This window comes from Brassica oleracea, chromosome C6 (genome assembly GCF_000695525.1).
Source record: "Brassica oleracea var. oleracea cultivar TO1000 chromosome C6, BOL, whole genome shotgun sequence".
NCBI lineage: Eukaryota > Viridiplantae > Streptophyta > Magnoliopsida > Brassicales > Brassicaceae > Brassica > Brassica oleracea.
Genome location: NC_027753.1, coordinates 14,852,608 through 14,876,583, shown reverse-complemented (window position 1 = coordinate 14,876,583; position 23,976 = coordinate 14,852,608). Strand labels below are relative to the sequence as shown.

The 23,976-nt window shown below is 39.0% G+C and overlaps 1 protein-coding gene and 2 pseudogenes across 3 annotated transcripts; all 3 read left to right on the top strand.

The window, feature by feature from the left end:
* Positions 1-3,463: 3,463 nt before the first annotated feature.
* LOC106297566 lies at positions 3,464-4,864 on the top strand (annotated as a pseudogene).
* Positions 4,865-11,813: 6,949 nt separating this feature from the next.
* Positions 11,814-16,174, top strand: LOC106300842 (acylamino-acid-releasing enzyme-like). 3 transcript variants are annotated; one of them, XM_013737086.1, is made up of 17 exons: positions 11,814-11,938; positions 12,199-12,370; positions 12,440-12,749; positions 12,836-13,063; positions 13,143-13,355; positions 13,442-13,516; positions 13,712-13,850; positions 14,036-14,187; positions 14,270-14,352; positions 14,477-14,598; positions 14,685-14,763; positions 14,846-15,026; positions 15,115-15,298; positions 15,380-15,571; positions 15,644-15,712; positions 15,800-15,876; positions 15,992-16,174. In XM_013737086.1, the coding sequence occupies exons 2-17, from the start codon at positions 12,232-12,234 to the stop codon at positions 16,056-16,058; spliced, it is 2,310 nt and encodes a 769-aa protein (XP_013592540.1). In that variant the 5' UTR covers positions 11,814-11,938; positions 12,199-12,231; the 3' UTR covers positions 16,059-16,174. The 3 variants fall into 3 exon arrangements, with proteins under 3 accessions (XP_013592540.1, XP_013592537.1, XP_013592538.1); XM_013737083.1 differs by having other exon boundaries at positions 13,140-13,355; XM_013737084.1 differs by lacking the exon at positions 11,814-11,938 and adding an exon at positions 11,957-12,033 and having other exon boundaries at positions 13,140-13,355.
* A 1,866-nt stretch (positions 16,175-18,040) lies between these two features.
* Positions 18,041-23,256, top strand: LOC106297565 (annotated as a pseudogene).
* The last annotated feature ends 720 nt before the right edge of the window (positions 23,257-23,976 follow it).

Genomic DNA, 23,976 nt, shown 5'->3' with positions numbered 1-23,976 from the left:
AGGAAGAGGGTTGCCCTGAGTTAGTAGAGCAAAGAAGAGTAAACGCTCGTAATGTTCATCTAAGAGATAGAGAACCATTGAGGCAGGATCGTTATCAAGTTCCAAGGGCCCGCCACAACCATGATGAAAGAAGAGACAACCAGTACCGTGAGAAGCAAGGGCAGAGAAGGTTCGATCGCTCGAGAGGTTAAAGAGATCATTACTCTTGGGAAGGTAGAGAACGTTCCCACAGATCAGTGGGACCTTATGACTCGAGGGGTACTAGAGCCTATGAAACTGGTAGTAAAGGAGATAGAAGCTATTTAAAAGAAGGCGCCCACCACAACAGCAGCAGAAGAGAAGAAAGATGGGTGGACTCTGGACGACGCTTCCCTACCACAAACAGAACCGTCGACAGTTTTGGAAGCAGGAGTGGTGAACCTTTCTCTGAAACTGGTAGGAGAAACCTGAACAAGGAAAGGCAGCCGAATAACCCCGAAGATGGAGTGATCCCAAGATCCCCACTTAAATCAGTAAAAACTCACGTCCCAAGAGCTGCGCCTCAGCTAGAGGAAATTCCCAACGAAGTACTGGAGGTAGTAAGGGAAGAACTGAGAGAAGTAATGATCCAATATACCTCGTGTGCTGACCCAACCGAAAGTGCAGCGAGGAGGGAGAGAGTGAGGAGGGCAGAAGAACAAGGAGAAGTAGAAGAAGTAGAAGAAACAGCGGAAAATATGGCCAGACAAATGCTGAACGTCCAAAGAACCTGGGTGCAAGCTGAAAGCCCGGAAGTGGTTCCTCCAAGAGTACCAGCGACATGCCGGCTGGGAGGCGTATCCCTTTCAGACCAGGAAGGAGAAATTTCAAGCCAGCAGGGGAGAGTGTCAGCCAAGAAACGTCTGGGCAGACCCCCAGTGGTTAGGAAACTTGGAGTTATTTCGACGCGTGCAGGAGCGGCCTCAACAAAATCAAGAAAGGTTGCACAGCTGAAAGGATCCCCAAAGAGGCGAGTGGGGAGACAGACGGTTAACTCAAAGAAGACCGAGTTGCTTAACCAAGCAGTCGGAGCGTCAACTTCAAATCCAAAGACGAAGGTTTTCCCGGCGGCTTCAAAGAAAAAGATGGATTTTCACAATCCATCCAATCCAGCTCCTTAAAGATAGCAAGCTGGAACTGTCGGGGGCTGGGGAACCCTCAGACAGTCCAGCGGATAGGGGAAATACGGAAATGTATTAACCCGGATATTTTCTTCCTCTCAGAGACAATGAACGCTGACGACGTTGTGCTCCGGAAGTTTCAATCGTCAGAATTTGTAAACAATCATTTGATCCCCCTACTGATCAAAGGGGTGGAGGACTTGCTCTGTTTTGGAAAGCTGAAATCGAATTGATGGTTTTGAACTCTTGCAAAAATTTTATTGATACAATGCTGCGATATGAAGGAAAAGTATTTTATGCGACCTTCATTTATGGTGATACGGACATAGTAAAGCGAAGACAAATCTGGAGGGAGCTCACAGACACTGCGGCAGACAGAAATGGAGCATGGTTTGTCACCGGTGATTTCAATGACATGCTCAACAACCAAGAGAAGGAGAGAGGAGTAGAAAGAACAGAAGGCTCGTTTGTTGATTTTCGTACTTTTGTATCGGAAAATGATCTGTATGACCTCTATCATTCGGGTGATTTTCTTTCTTGGAGGGGGGTCCGAAGTGAAGGAGTAGTCCACTGACGCTTGGATAGCGCCATGGCCAACAGTGAGTGGTTTGAGAGTTTTGGATCAGGACACTCGGAGTACTTGAATTATGAAGGATCTGATCATAAGCCTATCATCACTTGTTTTGACGTGACGAGGAAAAAAGGAAAAGGACTATTCCGGTTCGACAGGAGACTAAAGAACAACCCCTTGGCGAAGGATCTAATTGCAAGTACCTGGAAGGGTCCTAGAGGGGAGACAGTAGCTCAGAAGATCATCAGAGTGAGAGGAGCCATCGTGAGATGGAACAAGGAACAACAAGCTAACAGTCGTACCATCATAGATACACGAAAGCAAGAACTCGAAGAGGCAATGGTAAGTCCTCTAAATGATGGAGAGCGTATTTTCCAAATAAATCAAGAGCTGAGAGAAGCCTATAAAGCTGAAGAAAAGTTTTGGAGGCAAAGAAGTAGAATTCTGTGGCTGAGCTTGGGAGACAAAAATTCGGGGTACTTTCACTCCATCACAAAAGGCAGGAAGGCGATAAACAATATCACTGTGATGGAGGATACAGCGGGTGTCGTGCATTACAAGGAAGAGGAAATCGCCTCCACTATCGTGAAGTATTTCACATATCTTTTCACCTCGAAAGAGGAAGAACATAAACATATTGTAGAAGCAGCGATAACACCAATGATCTCAGAAGAAAATAATGAGATACTGATCAGTATTCCGAGCGCCAACGAGATCAGAGCAGCGCTATTCTCTATACATTCAGATAAAGCACCAGGACCAGACGGGTTTTCCGCAGGCTTCTTTCAGACAAACTGGGCAACTATCAAGGACGAGATCATCTCGGAGATCCAGAGTTTTTTCGATACAGGCCGACTACCAAAGGGAATAAATGAGACTCATATCCGTTTAATTCCCAAGGTACACGGCCCAAGGAGTGTATCAGGATATAGACCAATTGCGCTATGCAACGTCTACTACAAAATAATCTCGAAACTCCTGACGAAAAGACTCCATCCGATCCTAGATGAGTTAATTTCAGAAAATCAGTCAGCATTCGTCCCCAACAGAGCCATATCGGACAACGTTTTGATTACTCACGAAGTGCTTCACTTCCTTAAGACGTCTGAGGCGAGTAAGAGGTGTTCCATGGCAGTCAAAACCGACATGAGCAAAGCTTATGATAGGCTCGAATGGAGTTTCATTGAATCAGTACTTCAACGGTTTGGCTTTCATGAGAAATGGGTGACGATCATCATGCAGTGTGTCAGAACCGTGTCCTTCTCATACTTGATGAATGGAACAGCGAAAGGAAGAGTTATACCGGGAAGGGGAATCCGTCAAGGAGACCCGCTATCACCGTACCTATTCATCTTATGCAGCGAGGTACTGTCGGGCCTGTGTTTGAAGGCACAAAGGGAGGGGAAGCTACAGGGTATTAGAGTAGCAACAGAATGCCCCCGAGTGAACCATCTACTCTTTGCGGACGATACGATGTTTTTCTGCCGTACAAACAAGAAAAGCGTGAAGGCGTTGAAGGATATTTTGCTTCTTTATGAGCAAGCGTCGGTTCGGAAAATAAACAAGGATAAATCAGCAATAACTTTCTCCAAATTGGCACCTCTGGAGCTAAGAGATAGAGTGAAAAACGAGCTGCTGATAGAAAAGGAAGGAGGGGTGGGAAAGTACGTAGTAAGATTCATCCACTACTAGCTCAAAAGTAAAACCTCTTTTCACTTCCCAATAAAAAATCCAATACAAAAAAATTATAGCCATGAGCATGGGTATCATGAATCCATCTAGTTTCACACTTGTTATATTTTCCTTTACGTTGGTCTTGGACTCTTGGCTCTCGCTATGCTTTCCTTAAGATCCAAGAAACCAAAAGGCCAGCTTCCTCCGGAGCCACGGGGATGGCCGTTCATAGGGAACTTGTTCCATATGCTCATGAACCGGCCGGCTCACGTGTGGATCCACCGGTCCATGGAGGACATGCAAACGAAGATAGGTTGCTTCCGCTTCGCCCGCGTCCACGTTATCACCGTAACCTCAAGCGAGATCGCCCGAGAAGTGCTTAGAGAAAAAGACGAGGCTCTTGCAGATAGATCAGAGTCGTACTCGAGAAATCTCATTAGTCATGGCTACAAAGAAGTTATTTTCTCTTCCTACGGAGAGAGTTGGAAGCTGATGAAGAAAATGATGATCACAAAACTAATGTCTCCGACAATGTTGAGTAAAACCCTCGACGATAGAACACTAGAAGCGGATAATATCGTCACGTATGTTTTCAATCTATCCCTATCAGGGTCCATAAACGAAGTCGGTTAACGTGAGAGATGTTGCCTTAACGTATTGCCATGCCGTGATGATAAGGATGATGTTTGGCCAGAGGCATTTTGTGTAAGATCATTTGGTGGGGTCACATATGTTAAAGGAATAAATATGATAGAGCCCCTAATCAATTAGCCTATTTAAGTGGTCACTATTGTGAATAAGGTAAAGGCTTGGGCATAAGTGTTATGAAATATTTATATGTGGATACCTTAAGTAATTTCTAGTTTAACGAAGGGCTGAACTAGAAATTAATTCTCTATATATAAATAGGGTTATGGTCCGTAAGGCAACCCTAACCGAAAATACAGATTCTCTCTATATCCCATCAATAGAGAACTCAAGTCACATAGGGTTTGCTTTGGAAGATCTATTCCCTAATTTCAGATCCTAAAAGCAATGGATATAGGTACGTTTCCGCTTAAGTCTATTCAATCAGAGAATCATATGGTTAAAGGATTCATATTGATGAATCACAAAAGAATTAATTTAACATTTTGATGTAGCCGCTGAGGATGGAGGTCTTGGGCCGAAAGAGAAAGAGCATATGGACGCAATTTACCGAGCTATAGATTGTTTTTTCAGCTTTAATGTGGCGAATTACATCCCTTTTCTTAGAAGATGGAACATCGACAAAGAGGAGGCGCATGTTAGAGAAGCGGTTGACATACTCAATCGATGCAACGACCCGATCATCCACGAGAGAATGCATTTGTGGAGGAAGAAAGGCGGGAAAGAGACAGAAGAAGATTGACTCGATATTCTTATCACCCTTAAAGATGACCAAGGAATGTCTTTGTTCACATGGTGTGGGAATTTCTACGTAACGGGAATGAGCGTGTAAGCTCAGGATCCCTTACTTTTACAAATGTTAAATCACCCCTTGTGGCGGAGGGGTTGGCTTTATTATCAGCAATGGAAGACGCAGTATCATGGGATTTCAGACAAATCTCATTCGAGTCAGATTCAAGCAGGTTGATGAAGGCAGTTAAAGAAGGCTCAAATGTTTTAGATTTGCACGGAATCCTCTGTGATATTTATGCTTTATCTATGGCTTTTGATGTTGTTTCTTTTTATTGGGTCAGTAGAAACTCTGTTTCTCATGTGGATGGAATAGCCAAATATGTGCTAAAAAACCTTGTATTGAACCTAGTTTAATTTCTAATGTAAGGTAGTTGTGAACAAAAAAAAAAAAGTACCAGGAAAAATAAGTACCTATTTGTGGAAACTGCAATACTTTAGAGAAAGTTTACAATATTGAGTTGGTCAGGTACTTAATTATGATGAAAATAATATTAAATAATACTTAATTACAATCTGTCTTTAATCAAATCAGAATTTATATAAACATTGCTATTTAAGGTTCAACTTCAACCATGACACTACATTGGATGTTGAAATAATATTAAATTTATTAGTTTAGTAATATACTTTAAATGTCATCTCCAATCAAAACATTAAATTTTGTGTTATAGTGTTGTACATTAATTTTATATAAATATTTTTTGTTTTAACTATTTTATATACTTATTTATTTATTTACCTATTTTAGTTTTACTAATCTATACATGCATTATTAATTAAAAAATTTATATGTATTTTAATTACAAATTTAATTGAATGAATAAATTAAGTTAATTCCAATATTAAATAAAATAAACTAAATAATTTATTAAAATTGCATCTGATGATTAATGTTACACCAAAATTTTATACTACTTTCCACAAAAAATCAACTTTAGTGTAACTGTCTAATTTTTTGAAACCTATAAGAGATGAAGATATACCAAGCTCAGTTGGAATTTAGTTTCAATTGAACTGTCGGTTTTTATTATACTTATTATTATACTTCTTTATTTTATTGTTTACCCTATATTTCAGTTTGTATAACATAATCTAATTTAAAGATCACTTTCAAAATACTCTCAAATTGAAAATTGTCATAAATAATTATACCCTACTATGTATAAATATTTGAAATATTATAAAATCCCAAAAAAACATAGAACTATTAAGACTATGACAAAAAAAAAAATTAGAACTATTAAGAAAGTATTAATCACAAATCTAATATAGTGTTTTAAGATAACATATTTATCAGATTGTTAGAGATAAATAAATATTTTTCAGAAGTACAAGATATGACTTATATTCAATTTTCAACAAAATAGGTTTGGGACAAAAATAACATATATGGAGAAATGGAAGTTTTTTTTCATCTTGAAGAATTTATAATGTTTTAAAATTCAAGTGGATTATTTCCACAATGGTTTTAAGTAACAATTGTAATTATCTAGATGAATATTTGCAATTATTTAAATGTAATATTGTAATTGTTTATATAAATATTCACAAATTTTAGATGCTCAATTATAATATTTGATGATTAACCATTCTAATCCGGCTGATTATTGCTAACTAAAATTTAACTATTTAAATTATAACATTATTTTTCTGCGATTAACATTGTTGCTTTAAGTGAAAATTTATAGTCTCTCAAATGCCCTGTCTCATATATAGCTTTGAATAACATGTGTTGCTTTCTTTACCCTCAGCTCCTCGACAATGAGGCTGAAGACAATGTCCTAATTTCATTTTTGAGTGAAATTTTTGTTTGTCGAGAATTTATTTTTACTATAAAAATAATTCATTTAACTTTGTTTCTAATTTGGTTGATATAACAATCAGTGAAAGAAATAAATATTGTCACTAATAAAGTATTCCACAAATATTTTCAGTAAATTAATATATGATATATGCAATTATATATCTTTTTCATTTAGAATATTTTTTATTGAAATGGTTTGTGGTTATTTCTCGTTTTACTTATATTATACAATTTTAAAATTCATGAAAAAATTAAAGATCTGTATTTTCTCCTTATTTTATTATACATTCATAGCAAAATAAGATGCTTTCTACAAAAGTATAGATTGTACAAAGTGGCATATGTTTTTAATAAAATTAGTTCACTATAATAACTTAAAAATACATAGATACTTTAATGTGTGTGCCTTTACTAATTGGTATTGACATATTTTTAATTTTATTACAACTAACTAAAAAAAAATATAACTGCATGTAAGATTTTTGTAACACATATATTTCTTCAAAACAATTATATAAAATGTGGCATATTCTTTTTTTACAAAATGAATTCCGTGCGATATTGCACGAGTTCCTTACCTAGTATTATTAATGATATTATCTTTTAAAAAAGTAAGTTTCTTAATTCTTGTGCATTCATGTAAAAGATCTTATATTATGGAATGGATGGAATATATATTTTTAAGGTTTTACCATATTCTGCAGCAAGTGTACTCTGAAATACTAGCTTCTATCAATAAAGTACTTTTTTTGTTACGTGTAGTCCCAGAACAGCATTAAATTTCTATGTCTTTTCTTTAATGTTTATCAATATGTTAATTTATTTCTTCTCATATCCGTCGCAATAATCAAAGTGCTTTGACGATTCAAAGATATGCTTATTTGTAGTGTTTACAATCTGAGGGCTTATAAAACATCCAATTACGGAAATTTTGTTTGCGGACATTCAATTCATAGAAGTGTTCATCTTTCCACCCAGAATCTCAGAACAAATTTCAACATAATTGTTTGTAAACCATTTTTTTGTTTTAATATATCCCTACTTTGAAGAGGTTTCAACACTGCTTGTCGTATGTCTGATTAATTTATGCCTCTTTAATTTTGTTAATCGTCCTCCTTTTTAAGTATACGTATTTGTTTCTGCCGTTTTTATTTTCAGGGCTTGTTATTTGAATGGTTAGCAGTGCGTGCAAGGAGATTGAGTGACGAACGAGCCCCTTGTAACTTTCTTTTTCTCTCTTTCCTTTCTGATTTAGGTACTTTCTCCCAGTTTTTGTATTGCAGTTTACTCTGATTTTCATTGTTTTATCAGTGATTGGTTCGTGACATTTTGGAAAACTGATATGATAATTGTGAATAAATAAGTATATATTCTTCTTATTCAGTAAAATAATTCTGAAGTGCAACACTTGTCTGTGCATGAGTTTAAGTGGGGAAGCTTGTACTTGAAGAACATGTGGAAAGTGAGCCAAGTTTCGATGATAATTCAGTTTTTACAAGGTTTCACAATCATTGCGTTGCAATACAGATATTTACAAGGTTTCAAATAAATAAATAAATTGTGACGCCAACCTACTTGCTGTGCAACTATATCATCATTATAACAACAACATGAAAGAGAATGAACGTGACAGAATCTCAAGAACCAGAGCAAAAAGAAAATGAAGGCTTGTTGTACTTATGTATTTAATGCATATATCTGCTTTTGGGATTTGAGTGTTTAGAAGATGGATTTAATTATCTTGCCATTTGTCCCTCTACAAGATAAGACTACCAAAAAGATGTGTTCGTAAATATATTTGTGTTGTTACTTTTAAATGTAATTTTGTAATTGTTTATATAAATATTTACAAATTTTAGATGCTCAATTATAATATTTGATGATTAACCATTCTAATCCGGCTGATTATTGCTAACTAAAATTTAACTATTTAAATTGTAACATTATTTTTCTGCGATTAACATCGTTGCTTTAAGTGAAAATTTATAGTCTCTTGAATGCTCTGTCTCATATATAGCTTTGAATAACATGTGTTGCTTTCTTTACCTTCAGCTCCTCGACAATGAGGCTGAAGACAATGTTCTTATTTCATTTTTGAGTGAAATTTTTGTTTGTCGAGAATTTATTTTTACTATAAAACTAATTCATTTAACTTTGGTTCTAATTCGGTTGATATAACAATCAGTGAAAGAAATAAATATTGTCACTAATAAAGTATTCCACAAATATTTTCAGTAAATTAATATATGATATATGCAATTATATATCTTTTTCATTTAGAATATTTTTTTATTGAAATGGTTTGTGGTTATTTCTCATTTTACTTATATTATACATTTTTAAAATTCATGAAAAAATTAAAGATCTGTATTTTCTCCTTATTTTATTATACTTTCATAGCAAAATAAGATGCTTTCTATAAAAGTATAGATTGTACAAAGTGGCATATGTTTTTAATAAAATTAGTTCACTATAATAACGTAAAAATGCATAGATACTTTAATGTGTGTGCCTTTACTAATTGGTATTGGCATATTTTTAATTTTATTATAACTAACTAATAAAAAATATAACTGCATGTAAGATTTTTTATAACACATGTATTTCTTCAAAATAATTATATAAAATGTGGCATATTCTTTTTTTACAAACTGAATTTCGTGCGATATTGCACGAGTTCCTTACCTAGTATTATTAATGGTATTGTCTTTTTTAAAAGTAGGTTTCTTAATTCTTGTGCATTCATATAAAAGATCTTATATTATGGAACGGAAGAAGTATATATTTTTAAGGTTTTACCATATTCTGTAGCAAGTGTACTCTGAAATACTCGCTTCCATCAATAAAGTACTTTCTTTGTTCCCGTGTAGTCCCATAACCACATTAAATTTCTATGTCTTTTCTTTAATGTTTATCAATATGTTAATTTATTTCTTCTCATCTCCGTCACAATAATAAAAGTGCTTTGAGGATTCAAAGATATGCTTATTTGTAGTGTTTACAATCTGAGGGCTTATAAATTAGAGCAAATTAGGTCAAAAACATAAGAAGAAGAGGAAATTAGCTAAGTACCAAAGAGGGAAAAGTTACGCAAACGTACCACACTGAAACGAATAAGAAAGACGAAAATAACCTTGATCCATGGTGACCTGACTTCAGAGTATTAGGATGCTAGGCTTAGTGTCTGACAATAGAGATCTTTTAGGATTTGTTTAAGATTCTACTAGATTTGATAATCTTTTAAAGATTTTTTTTATTTATTTTAAACATACAACAAAACAAAAGTAAACAAATCTTTTTCGAAAACAATTATTTTCCTTTCTCTTTCTATTGTCGTCTTCTTCTTTTCTTATCTCAATAATCTTCATCAAAATTTTCTTCATCTTCCTAATGAATACACAAACCCGAAGAAAATATGTTTCACCATCATAATCTTGTCCCAACAAACATAATAATGAATTGAAACCATACAAATATCAAATCACCAAGCTAGAGCTATCAATCAAAACCTAGGAATGAGAAACAATGGGGAGGGGTGGAATTAACGACAAAGACAAGAAGATAATCTCTTTCGTTAGTTTTAAATAGTTAGTTAGATGTGTAAATATAATAGTGGCCAGATAACAATTTTGTTATCTCAGCTACAATATATATTAGTTGGACAATAGTTTTGACAATTTACCTATGTATATTTATTGGTGACCTGGGTTGCATTACATACATGGCCAAACCCTAAACCTAAAATAATAAACATTAAACCCAACAACAACACATTGGATACTAAGTCACTGATCATAAACCCTTAACACTATAAAACGATAAGCAAAACTGCATAGACAATTTCATTAAGCCTGAGACCTGGTAATGGAGAAGAAATATAAGTCCAGTATCAGATGTACAATTTTCCATGTGGATAGTTACAACATTTTTTGGATGCTAAGAAAATTAATGAACAGGTTAATAATAAGATAAGCTATAAGTTATCATACCCCTACACTTCATAGTTTTAACCATAAATTGAACCCATGAATTCCCTACAGTCTATGATATAAAATTGCATGTTAATTTTGTAGTTGGCCCTGTAACTTGTTCGATAGCTTGTTAATTGGGTAGTTGGACATGTAACTTGTTTGATAGCTTGTCAACGGTAATGGAAAACATAACTTTCAATTATTCAGAATTCACTGTTTTGGTACAATAATTTCTCTAACTATCCATTGAATAAAGTTTACGGTTAACAGTTTTGTAAACTGGTAATAATTTAATTATCCAAACACTGCATAAACAATAAGTATTGCTTTTAATTGCAACTAGAGAACCCACTCCATTGCTGTTGTATTGATCAAGATTAATCTTCATAGTGAGTTTAATAACAACTGAGAATATGACCAATTCCACCGGTGTCGAGGGCGTTGAGAATTTGTCTGATGCCGCATGGCTTCAAAATCCTGGGCTTTATACTCTTGGCGGCTATCACCAGCAGTCTAGAAGCTATCAAATGTATTTTCCGGTGCCGGTACATCAATTGAAGACAAATAAGGAACAAAGCATATGAAGAAAAGCCACACTCCCAATTAACTCCAAAGATAGAGACTTGGAGGGGGGGGGACGGGGTATCTCCAAGATCAATCCCAAAAAAATACCAAACCCAATAACTGAAAAAAAATCTGAATGAGAAACTTACTCTTTAGGACGAGGCATGACGGTGGTTGTGTATTCTTTTTGTTTTCCTGTCCAAAAAAAAAGAAATATCACAATTTTTAGGATGAGGTAGGATGGTGGTTGTGTATTGTTGTTGTTCTCTATTTTTGGATGAGCCGACTGCAATTTCAAAGTACAAGGATAGAAAATAGAGAGGATAGGAGAGATGAGAGAAAAATATAGATGAAGATTTAAATTTTGAAGATATTACGATAGAAAACACAATATTCGCGTATCTAACTTCAAGATTTTGACAACACTTCAAATCAATAATGGCTTGTTGTAATATAGGGGTAACATGGTCATATATGATTGTGTACGGTGAAAAAATAGTGAAATTTTGGTAGATTGTTAAAATAGGGTAAAATTCTTCGGTAAGGAACACTAATTTCTCTATAAATTACCACTAAAAAAAGTTTGAAAATAATGAAAGTAATCAAAGTATTAATGCAACATCGAAAGTTCACAACATAATTTATTATATTTTGTTTATTTTAGACGTCGAAAATCTTTACTCACCCACCCACTCACTTTCTCAATCATTTGGAATTTGACTTCCGTTCCTCTCATCTTCATCTCCCAAGCATCATCATCACTCTTTCAATCTTCGTAAGCCCTTTTTCTCTGCGCTGTTTGTCTCTCGATCTGTGTCTTTTGGTTCTGTGTTATCACGATAGGTTTCTTCTATTTGATGGTTTTCAATTGTAAAGTTTCATTCATTGATCGGTTTCTGTATGTTCTTCTGTTCAATCGACAATTGATCCAAATGATGTCTGATTGTATGTTGGTCGGTTTTAAAACTATGGATGATGAATATGATTGATTACTGGAACTGTTTTGCAATCATTAGAGATTTTTATATGTTTCAGTTGCAAAAGGTTGGATTACAAGATCAGTTAACCATGGATTCTTATGGAACTGACACGGTTAAGGACTTAGACCAAACTAGCGAGGAAGAGTATGCAACACAGTCCAAGTTAATCAAAGAGTTTATTACTATTCCCAGCATTGACAAAGCTTGGATCTTCAACTCTGGTTCTGGTAATGAATGGACCACCTTTCACATATCAAACTTCTTTGGAATAAATCTTTTTCACTTCTATACTGCAGGTCCTCAGGCTATGGTTGCCATGAGTCAAGCAAACCTTTTGGCTAATAAGAGGAGGAAGTTTATGTTATCGGGACATATCTCAAAAGAGAGTAGTAACCTGTCTGTAAACTTTCACTGGGCGCCATTTCCTGTAGAGATGACCGGCGCATCTGCTTTTGCCCCCTCTCCATCGGGTCTGAAGCTCCTTGTAGTCCGGAATCCTGATGATAAAGAATCTCCTACAAAGTTTGAGATATGGAGTTCATCTCAGCTAGAGAAGGAGTTTCATATTCCACAGAAAGTTCATGGCTCTGTATACGTTGATGGATGGTACTCTACTTTTCTTTTTGGCTTATTTCAAATTCAATGCCTTGGAGAAGTAGAAAGAAAAATTGAGTGAGGCTTGTGTGATGCAGGTTTGAAGGAATCTCTTGGAACTCAGATGAGACTTGTGTTGCTTATGTTGCTGAGGAACCATCTCTTCCCAAACCTACATTTGACCATCTAGGCTATTACACGAAAGACAATGTTGGTTTGGACAAGGCTATTGGAAGCTGGAAAGGTCAAGGAGATTGGGAAGAGGAATGGGGAGAAGCTTATGCCGGAAAAAGGCAGCCTGCCCTGTTTGTTATCAATGTTGACAGGTTTCATAAAAATAAATAAAAATAATAACAAGAATAATTAATTACTCTTTACATTTTCTAATTCTTGTCTCTCTAGCAGTGGAGAGGTCGAGCATATCAAAGGAGTTCCAAGATCGATAAGTGTTGGACAGGTTGTTTGGAGTCCAAGCAGTAAAGGCGTAGCTGAGTATTTAGTTTTTGCCGGATGGTTAGGAGATAAAAGAAAGTTTGGTATTAAGTACTGCTACAACAGACCATGTTCCATATACGCAATAAAGTTTAGAGATGCTTCGTCTGGATCGGATGAGCCAAAGTGAGTTTGTGGTTACTATAACTCACTAGAAGACAAGTTGATAGTTCCGATAAATCTTACAGAGTTTGCGTTTACCTGTGTTCCAGAGATGATGCAAAGGAAGCATTCCCTATTCATAATTTGACCAAGAGCATAAGCAGCGGTTTTTCCCCACTGTTCAGGTTTACATGTTATGAAATTTTTGAATTATTTATTTACCAAAAGCATTTGTTCTCCTTGCTACTCTGTTTACAACTGAGCCATCTTACACAGCATATGCTAAACATTGTCCTTACTTGTAGCAGTGTTAACGTGCAATGTTCGTTTTAGTTATGACCAGTTAAGAACTTACTCTCATCTTTTTCCTTCTCTCACAGCAAAGATGGCAAGTTTCTTCTGTTTTTATCCGCAAAGACTGCTGTTGATTCGGGGGCGCATTGGGGAACCGAGTCACTTCATAAGATTAACTGGCCAAGTGATGGGAAACTTTCTGAGTCAACTGATATTGTTGATCTGGTGAGATTATACGTACCTTTTTCTCCCTATAGAAGCTTCAAACTTTCTATGAGCTGGACACTTTTTGTTTCTTAACAACTTATAACTACTCTCTCTACACCAATAAATCTGTCTTTATAGTGGCAATTAAACTAAAAAAATCACTAACTGTTATTTGATATATTCAAATACATCTTGTAATGCAGATTCCAGTTGTGAATTGTCCTGATGATGGTTGTTTCCCTGGACTCTATGTTACTGGCCTGCTGAGTGATCCGTGGCTGTCAGATGGACATACTCTTATGTTGTCTTCCTACTGGCACAGTTGTAGAGTAATACTCAGCCTAAATATGCTAAGGTGACTGATGAATAGATATGATAAGTTTCCAAGTTATCTTCTTTTGCTGCTACGCTAACTGATGATAGAAAAATTACTACAGTGGTGAACTGTCACGTGCCAGCCCTAATGATTCAGATTGTTCATGGAGCGTTCTTGCGCTAGATGGTGATGATATTGTTGCCGGTAACATCTTTAACCAAGCTCTTAATCTCAGTTACTAACTGTGACAATGTCACCTTAAACTTAAAACACACACCAGGTTCTGAACAACTGTAAGTTTTCTTTTCTTCCTTTTTTTCCTGAGTAGTGTGTAGCAGTCCAGTGAGTGTTCCTGAAATTAAATATGGAAAGAAAGTTGTTGATCCAGCCGGGAGGCCTTCATGGCAGTGGTTAGATATCCAAAACCCAATATTTAAAAGCTCTGAGAAGGTTAAATCAGATTAGCCAAATCCTCTAGATTCGAATGATGTTAATCTTTTTTCTGTACTAATCTTTTTCTGTTTACACCGCTTCAGGTCACGTCTGGGCTTTCATCTCTGGAGTTTAAAATTCTCAAAGTTCCAATCAGTAATGTTTCTGAATGTCTTACCAAAGGTACTTTTAACTCTCAATCTTATTTGTTGTTTTCGTTTTTGGTTGATAAACTTTCTGACTAATTAATTTCCATATGATCAAGGGGCCAAAAAACCAATTGAAGCTATATATGTATCGTCTTCAAAGTCCAAGGAGAATGGGATATGTGATCCTTTAGCTGTTATTGTCCATGGAGGCCCTCATTCGATCGCACCTTGCAGCTTCTCCAAGACTTTGGCATATCTCTCCTCAATTGGATACAGTCTGCTGATTGTAAATTACAGGTTCACAGACAGCTCCATCTCCATTAGTTAATCAACAACCTTCTGGAGATCCTAACTTGTTTTTTTGGTGATTCATTTGGGTTGAAAGGGGTTCGTTGGGGTTTGGGGAAGATGCTTTGCAGTCTCTACCTGGAAAAGTTGGATCACAAGACGTGAATGATGTGCTCTCGGCTGTAGACCACGCTGTTGAAATGGGACTTGCAGACCCGTCTAGAATAACCGTACTAGGTGGCTCTCATGGTGGGTTTCTCACTACACACTTGATTGGCCAGGTAATGTAGTTCACTCACCTTTGTAAGTTATGGCACCGGAATAGAAATCATCCAAATTCTTATACCAAAGTTTTGCAATAGGCCCCGAATAAATTTGTGGCAGCAGCTGCAAGAAATCCTGTATGCAACCTTGCATCAATGGTTGGGATTACGGATATACCTGATTGGTGTTTCTTTGAAGCCTATGGTGACCGGACTCGCTATACAGAAGCCCCATCACCTGAAGATATGTCTCGGTTTCATCAAATGTCTCCTATATCACACATCTCAAAGGTCAAAACCACACCACTTCCGTTCTTCTTCGATAAGTTTGAAGACATTCATTTAATGATCCTTCTTGTGCAGGTGAAAACACCCACTTTGTTTCTCTTGGGAACTATGGATCTCCGTGTTCCCATTTCAAACGGAATTCAAGTAAGATCAATCTGCAACTCGTTCAACTTTGCAGATCCAAAACATTATTGGTAATATTGTTTGTTCATGTATTCTTGATTTGTATAGTACGTGAGAGCCTTAAAGGAGAAAGGAATTGAGGTTAAAGTGTTAGTCTTTCCCAATGACAATCATCCCCTAGACAGGTAGACCAACACAAACAAACAAATGCTGTCATCTTTTATATTGTTTATAGCTGTAGCATCTCTATGAGAACGTTTGTTCATAGCTAAATCATCTTGTGATTGTTTTATTATGCAGACCGCAGACGGATTATGAAAGCTTTCTCAACATTGCTGTATGGTTCAACAAGTACTGCAAGCTGTGAACACCTCGTTTCTTTTCTATTTTCTGAATATTGAGTTTATTAACTGAAGTGAAAATAAAAAGAACTTTTAGATTAAAGAGACTTTGGTCCAGTGCGTTTATATAGCCTGGCTTTTCTTCGATTGCTTGCAACAAAGACGTGACTTCCGATTTGGACTTTAGAACAAGGGTACTTTCAGCTCATACCATAAATATTTGAAGATAATGTAGCTTGGGAGGTGTGTCTGCAAATGGAAAACTTGAATGGGGAAATTAAGGTTTTTAAACCCAACCCGGATAACTTCCCGGGTTATTGGGTCAACCGGACGAACCATACGTTAATAAATAAACTAATTTTGTTATATAATAATATATTAGCTATTGAAAAATATAAAAAATATTTTATTTTAAAAAATATATATAGAAAATCAAAATGCTAAAAATACAAACAAAATATCAAAAAAATATTTAGACTATTTAACATTTTTTTGGTAACAAATTAGGAGTTATGACATATAATAAAAAAATCAAGACTTAAAATTCATAAGTATTAAAATGTCTAATGTGAATAATAAAATTTAAATTTAAATCCAAAATAAAATAAAAATAAAAATCAAATAGTAATAGATTATCGATAACAAAAATACACACTAATATCAAATCTCATCAACTAATTTTTGTTATCTCTAACATCAATCACTTCATTTTCTATAAGTAGCATACTGAAATTTCATCAAAATCTAAAAAAGGAAAATAAAAATCAAAACTATAAAGAGCGTGTCTTAAGTAAGATTTACAATAAACAAAAAATCAAAAACATAAAAAGAGTCAAAGAACATACAAAGTTGACAACAAAGGAAGACGATATTAAAGAAAACTAAAAACCTAACTTCCTATTTAGAATACAAATTAGATTCTAATAACGTAATTAAAAATCTACAAAAAGGTAAAAGTTACCTATTGGGTCAATCATTGGTTCAACTAGTAGCCGGGTTTCGGGTTTTAACTATTTAGATTTTATTGGATTTTTAAATAATGGGTTTTTCTAAAACCCACATCTCAGAAGTCACGGTTTTGCGTCTTTCTTTTGCATTAAGTATTTCAATGCAACATAGTCTGTGTGGACAACTACTTTCGAACCGACTAGGTAGGAGCAAAACTTAAAAACTACGGCTAGTAATTCTTTTTCTGTTATCGCATAATTTCTTTGCGCATGGTCGAGAGTCTTACTAGCGTAATAGAGCATGTAGCTTCTTATCCTTTTTCTGGCAAGAACTGCGTCTATAGCGCAATCGCTCGCATCACACATTATCTCGAAAGGCAAACTCCATTCTGGAGCTTGCACGATGGGGACAGTTACTAAAGCTGTCTTCTTCAAAAGCTTTTAAACATTATAGCGTGAAGTCGAATTTAACTTCTTTGCACATGAGGGCTGTGAAGGGTCTAGCTATTCTGTTAAAATCTTTTATGAATCTCCTGTAAAACCCAACGTGTCTGAGAAAACTACTTACATCTTTCACGGTGGTGGGTGATGGTAAACTAGTCATTATCTCGATTTTGACTTGATCTACTTCTATACCACAATTGTTAAGACAGTACCCCATTGTATACCTTGAATCTCAACTTGTCGAATCGATGCTTCATATATCGATAATGGCAATATTAGTGGTCTAGGGTGGAGTCTTAAGGATCAAATGAATATTAAATCATTCGGACTAAGTCTCGTGCTACAGAAGCCTCTTGGCCTTAAACCCGGAGATGGAAAGATTAATTTGGGCAACTTCATGTATGAGAGACCATTTGCTCGATCCGTTTTGAGATGGTCAACTTAGACTGATGGATTTGGCGACCTTTGCATCAGAGCATTTCAAAGTCTACTGGATAATTTTAAGAACGTGAACATGCTTCATATCCCACGGAGTATGAATCATCGGACTAGTTAGAAAAAAAAAAAAAGAAGCTAACCCGCAAATCAGGCTTACTTCTTCTCTCTGGAATGGGATAATGGAAAACGAAAACCTCTTGGCCGCGTCGAAACTGATTCGCGTTGCCCTGCACGAAGTCGAGAGCCAGCTCGAACTCTCACTCCGCCAAGCCAATGAGTCTCTCAAACCGAAACTACGTCCACCGTTTTCACTAGAAATCCCAGACCCACAAGAGCCATCGTCTACGGCGTCTTATGCGATTCCAGTTCCTCGACAACTCACATGAAGCATTTACATGCTCTCGTCACTGATGGCTATGGGTTTTTCACTAGTTTGCTTGTTGGTATCGTTGTTGAACTGTACGGTAAGCTCGTTGATTCCGCTAAGATCCAGTTGATGTGGTTGACGAAGGAGATGATCTCTGTTTCGAGTGTGGGTCTTGAGGATTTGCTTCGACGAATTGGAAGTGGTGATCAGAATGTCTGGCTTTGTTCTGAACTGGTGAGCTTGTTTCTTGACAAGTGGGATTGCTTGCTTGAAGATTTTCCTTTGGTTTTTGACTAGTGCTCTGTATAGCTTTCTACGTTTATTAGCGGAGGATCATTGTAAAGTTTCAGGCGACAATGTGAAGAGGCTAGAGATGAAGTTCTGTGTCAAGATGTTTAGAGAGGAGATGGATTTGAGTTTGAAGATTGGAAGAGATCTTGTCCGGTTGTTGCAGGACTTGGCTCATGTCTCTGAGTTCAGAGAGATAGGAACAATTTGGTCTCAAGTATTTATTACATGTCCAAGACTTCAACTAGATATATATTTCTTTCTACGAATCAGTCCTGAGATGGAAACCCAGTTAAGGTTTTTGCTTGGGAATGTGAAACTAGGAAGCCATAAGAGGCATCAGATTTGGTTCTTGAACAACTTCCTCGTGGGTAATGGAAAACAAGTGCTTTTGACCGACAAAGTCCGGTTCATCTGCTGTGTTATTCACCCGACTAACGAAATTATCAGGTCAGAGATTATGCCAAGGTGGGCTGTGATAGGTTGGTTTTTGGAACTGTCTAGACAAAACCAAGGAAGTGTTAAGCTGGCTCTGTTTTACGACTGGCTCTTCTTCGACGAAACAATTTGTAATATAATAATGAATGTCAAACCTGCTGCTCTTGATGGTATGGTCAATACCGCAATATCCACACATCACTCACTCTTTACTTGACTACTTCATCTTGTGGACACTCATGAAATAACCCATAGAGATATGTTTGCGAGAGGTGTGGCATCAGCATTCAGAGCTATCGAGCGAAAAGGAGTCATTCGGTCATTGGATATATTCCTATCGAGTCCTGCACTTGCACCAGACCAGAAGAAGAAGCTTGCAAATTTGTTGTCATGTCATCAAGAGAAGGTTCCTCCTCTGAATCTCCTGCAACCTAGTGTCGGGCCGCTAATTCGAGTCGTCGAGCCGGCGAAAGCTGACCACAAGCTGGACAATTCTGTTGTTTATTCGAGTCGAGTCCTGCACTTGCACCAGACCAGGTGTCGGGCCGCTAATTCGAGTCGTCGAGCCGGCGACTTCCGGTCGCTTGCTTTGTCGGCTAAGAGCAGTCTAGAGTCGAGCCGGTCACTCGGCTCGCGAGTCAACGAGCCGAGTCTCTTTGTTGTGATCATGTGTTTGGACAATTGTCTTGTGGGCCTTTTGGGAGGGTCAGACCCATGCCCAACAGTAAGTCCCCCCAGTTCGCTGGTGAGTAGCGTAGCCGAGTCCACGAATTTGGAAGTAGGGTTTGCAAGACAATTGTTCTAGACTCGTGATCTCACTCGACTCCTCGACTAAGTGGGCGGCTTTCTTGCTCGCAATTTGTTATCTCGCCGGTTTGATCTGAACCGGCGGTTTTCTTCGGTCTTAATCATGACCACTGGTCTCGATCTTAACCGGTCTTGGTTTACCTCAAGAAGTCGAAACGTCGCGAGACGTGGTGAACTTCACGCGCCTAGATGGGCCTATATGGGCCCATCTAGGTCTAATAATGACGCCTCGGGGTGCGATGCGCTCCTCCCCTCATAAATACCCCTCTCACCTCTCATTTTCTTCATTCTTCATCCGACTCAGGTATTTTCTCTCTCTTCCTCTTCTGCTTCTCACTCTAGCTTCTTAGTCTTAGATTTTGAAAATGTCGTGGCGAAAGCGACCGAATCGAAGGCGGTGGCGAAAGCGACCGAATCGAGTCCTGCACGAGTCGTCGAGTCGAACTCTCCTTCTGATATCGAGTAAATTCATCGCGAAGCCATGATGGACACAACAAATATGAATACGCCTCAGCGAGTCCTTGTTGCTGAGTCAGCGCGCCAACTTCGCGAAGAGAGAGAGACTGCTGCGTCAGTCGTGAGAGACGGTCAAGGTGGAGCGAGTGAAGGAGAAACTTCTCCCCCTGACTTCGTTCCGTGTTGTTATCATCCCGGGGGATTTTCGAGGACCTCCCGGCATTGGCGCCAGAGCTGATACATTCTCCTATCGCTGAGGGTCAAACATGGGAGAACGTTAAGGAGACTCGTTCGACTTCTAGCAGCGTGAAAAGTCTGCTGAGAGCGTGCGGAGGAGCCGGAGTGACTTTTCTGATCCATACGAAAGACCAGAGGCCATGGTCTCCTCCGGTGGGATTTCAGTGTGTATACGAGTCTTACTTTCAGAACGAGACTAAGCTCTGGTTTCCGATTCCTCAACTCGTCGCATCCTATGCGAGGCGTCGCGACGCGGCGATAAGCTAGTTTTTAAACGGTGCGTTCCGTATCTCGGTAGCATTGATGGTGGCGGCGGCGGAGATCGATGTGTCGATGAGCGTGCGGACTTGGAAGAGCTGACATACCTTAAGTCGATGGGGGATGGATTGTACTCGATCCAGATGAGGCCTAATTACAACGTGATCGTTGATCATCCCAGCAGGACGAATAACTGGCATCGCTTCTACTTTTACGTTACATCTGATGGTTTTGCCTTCGAAGAGCCGCCCGGCGATTCCTTTCGATTTTTATGGAATGATGGACTTGGTAGAGTGTTGCTGATAGTTTATCGATAGCCTCTTTCTTTCCTTTTCTGCCGAGTCTTCGTTTGATTGCAGTTGATCACCCAGACACAGCCTCCTATCCCGAAGAGTTCATAGCTAACGCTCGTGCCATCGCGTAGCTTGCTCAAGTAAGTTGGAAGGGTATCACTGTCGAGAGGATCCGACGAGCCGTTGACAGGATCTCAAAGAGTAGGTTTCCTTAACGCGATTATACATTTTTCTTTGACTGCATCTGTTCGCTCGAGACACTTGTCTGGATTTGACTCGTCGGTCTTTCGTAGGGGACTGGAGATCTGATTTACCACTTTTGATTACCGGCAACAAGCGGCGGTTCTCAATATTCACTCGCGCCGAGCAGAAGGTGATCAACGCAGCTAGGGAAATGAAAGAATTTCCAGACTTGAGCGCGCTAATCAAGAAGAAGTTGAGCAGAGCGAAAAGGACGCCTTATGCGACTCCTGGTGAGACGACTCCTTTCGGGCCTCCGTCTCTCGTAGTTCCGCCGGAGTCGTCTGTAGGCCCGGTAAATATCGAATCCTCGAGGGAAAAACTTGTGCAGTCTTCCGATCGAGAGACCGCTAAACCGTCGGTGACTGACGATAATAAGAAGAAAAGGCCTGCTCCGGGTTCATCTGCTTCAATCGAGGCTCGCACGAGGACCGAATCTGATGAACCTCCGAGGAAGAAGAAGAAGAAAGAGAAGAAAAAGAGGAAGAAGTCTGTTGAGGAGCAGTCGGAACCTATCGGGGATGTGGAGGGTCATGACGGCTCTTCTCGTGAGGGTGCGGCTCAGGCTGATGTTGAGTTGAACGATTCTCCGAACGTTCCGTTGGAAAGGAGGAAAAGACCTTCCCGTGAGCAAGACGCACCAGTTTCCGCCGCGAGGACTCCTTTGGTGACCAGGGATAGTGGTTCGGCCTTAGAGGAACGTCGAGTCAAATTCCCCGATCGCGTGGAATTCAAGTATGACGGCTACACTCCACTCGCTTATGCTCCGTCAGAATGTGCTGAACTGGTTCGACAGGTTCGAGGTGGCGCTAAGGATATGCCGCCGGTTAAGGACCTCATCTTCAAAGATCCATATGTCGATGCAGCGAAGACTAAGGTTCTTGTAAGGATTGCTTTCTTCGTCTCGTCTTCTCTATACTTCTAGTTCTGACCCTTTCCTTTGTTTGCGCAGAGTGATGGGAGTATGAATTACATCGTCGCCATGTATGACACGGCCCTTAAAGAGACCATCTCCAAGCTGAAGCAAGCCGACAAACTCGTGCGAGCGAAGGACGCAGCTCTCAATCGCAAAACGAGTGAGTTCAAAGCGATGATTGACAAGGCTGCAGCGGAGAAAAGTCGGTTGCTCGAAGAGAAGAAGGCTCAGAAGGAGAAGTTTGTTGATAAGTTCAGGGACCTAAAGGGGAAGTTCAAGGCTGCCGGCGAGAAGATTCGAGGACTCGCGCGCGAGAAAGCTGCCCTGGAGGAAGAGAAAGCTGCCTGGGAGAGAGAGAAGGTTGCTACGTCCTTAAGGCACCTGAAGGAAATCAACCGGCTGAGGGACTCTCGGAGTTACGAGGTTACGCATGAGCGAGTTCGCGTTCAATCGGCCATGATCGTAAAATGCAATAAGCGTTTTACCGAGATTCGAGACCTCGAAACGCGTCGCAGCGACTTCGAAACGGCGAGATCCTTGCAGAACCAAGCTTTCAGGACGAAGAAGTGCCTCGAAGAGCTTAAGGAAAGTGGGATCGACAACCTGGAGGAGACGATCGACTTGTTTGCTGAACAGGAGAAAGAGTTCGAGGAGGAGGCTAATCGCTTAACTGTCGGCGGGATTCCCGAAGAGCTTCTTTGCTTATCTCCACTTCATCTTCCGTCTCCTTTCTTGAATGAGAACGTTTTGGCGGCGATTGACCCATACGGGTCGAATGCAAACATTATTGACGCTGGAACCGTTGCCATTCTCCAAACTCCCACGAGTTCTCAGGGTGACCACGCGATCGAAAGATCGAGCGAACCGACTGGAAGAGATCTCGAGGGGTTACCCGTTCAAGAACAAGGCAATGTCAGCAAGGTTGAGGGGACCAAAGATACTTCTGGACCGACGACTGCTCCAGCCGTTCCGAATTCGGCCTCCACCCCAGTCAACCTTACAGTGAGGGAAGAGTCATCGGCTCCGACACTTGGAGTTAGCGACGAGGACCCGGCTCTTCCTCTGGGGGGAGGATGGGGCAGGATTAGATCCTGAGGATCTGGTCGAACCTTCCGTTTCTTCAGCTGAGGAAGATGGTGGGGATAAGTCAAATGAATAGGCTCCCGCAAGCAAGCCACAAGGAGCGGAGGAGGATCTCGAGGAGTCCTCGGCCCAGGAACAAGGCAACGTCGATGAAGTTGAGAACCCGACTGACTCGACAGCAGATGGGACCGGAGGTGTCTCCGATCCGCTTGGAGCTCAAGTCATCGGAGAAGACCTTGATCGCGCCGAAGACTGATCTTATGTGTTGTTGTTGTTCCTCTTAAGCTTTCTGTTTTTTTAGCCCTATGGGGCTTTTGTTGTTGTAGCTTTGAAACTCTTCGGTTTTATTTTGTGGCTTTGTCTTGAAACTCTTGGACTCGGAACTACCAAAAGCTTTTCGATGAGTCGTCGAATTTTGTTTCTGACTTTAGATTTTAACGATTTTGATCTGGCAACATGGTTAGTATCTCGAAGTAAACCTGAAGGCTGATTAGACGGTTTATCGAGTTTTGACGCGTTGCGCCGACAGTTCCAGTCATCGAAGCGTTTAAACTTTTGACTTCAAAGAAAATCTTCTGATTTTCGAGCGACAGTGGTTTTCAGTCGATCTTAAAGTAATCCCAGAGTACTTGGTCGGCCAAACCTGACTTTATAGGATTAAAAGACTGTTGAAAGCTATCGTCTCGATCGTATCGGCTGGAGCCGTGACACGACCGAAAGTCCCCCGAGCAC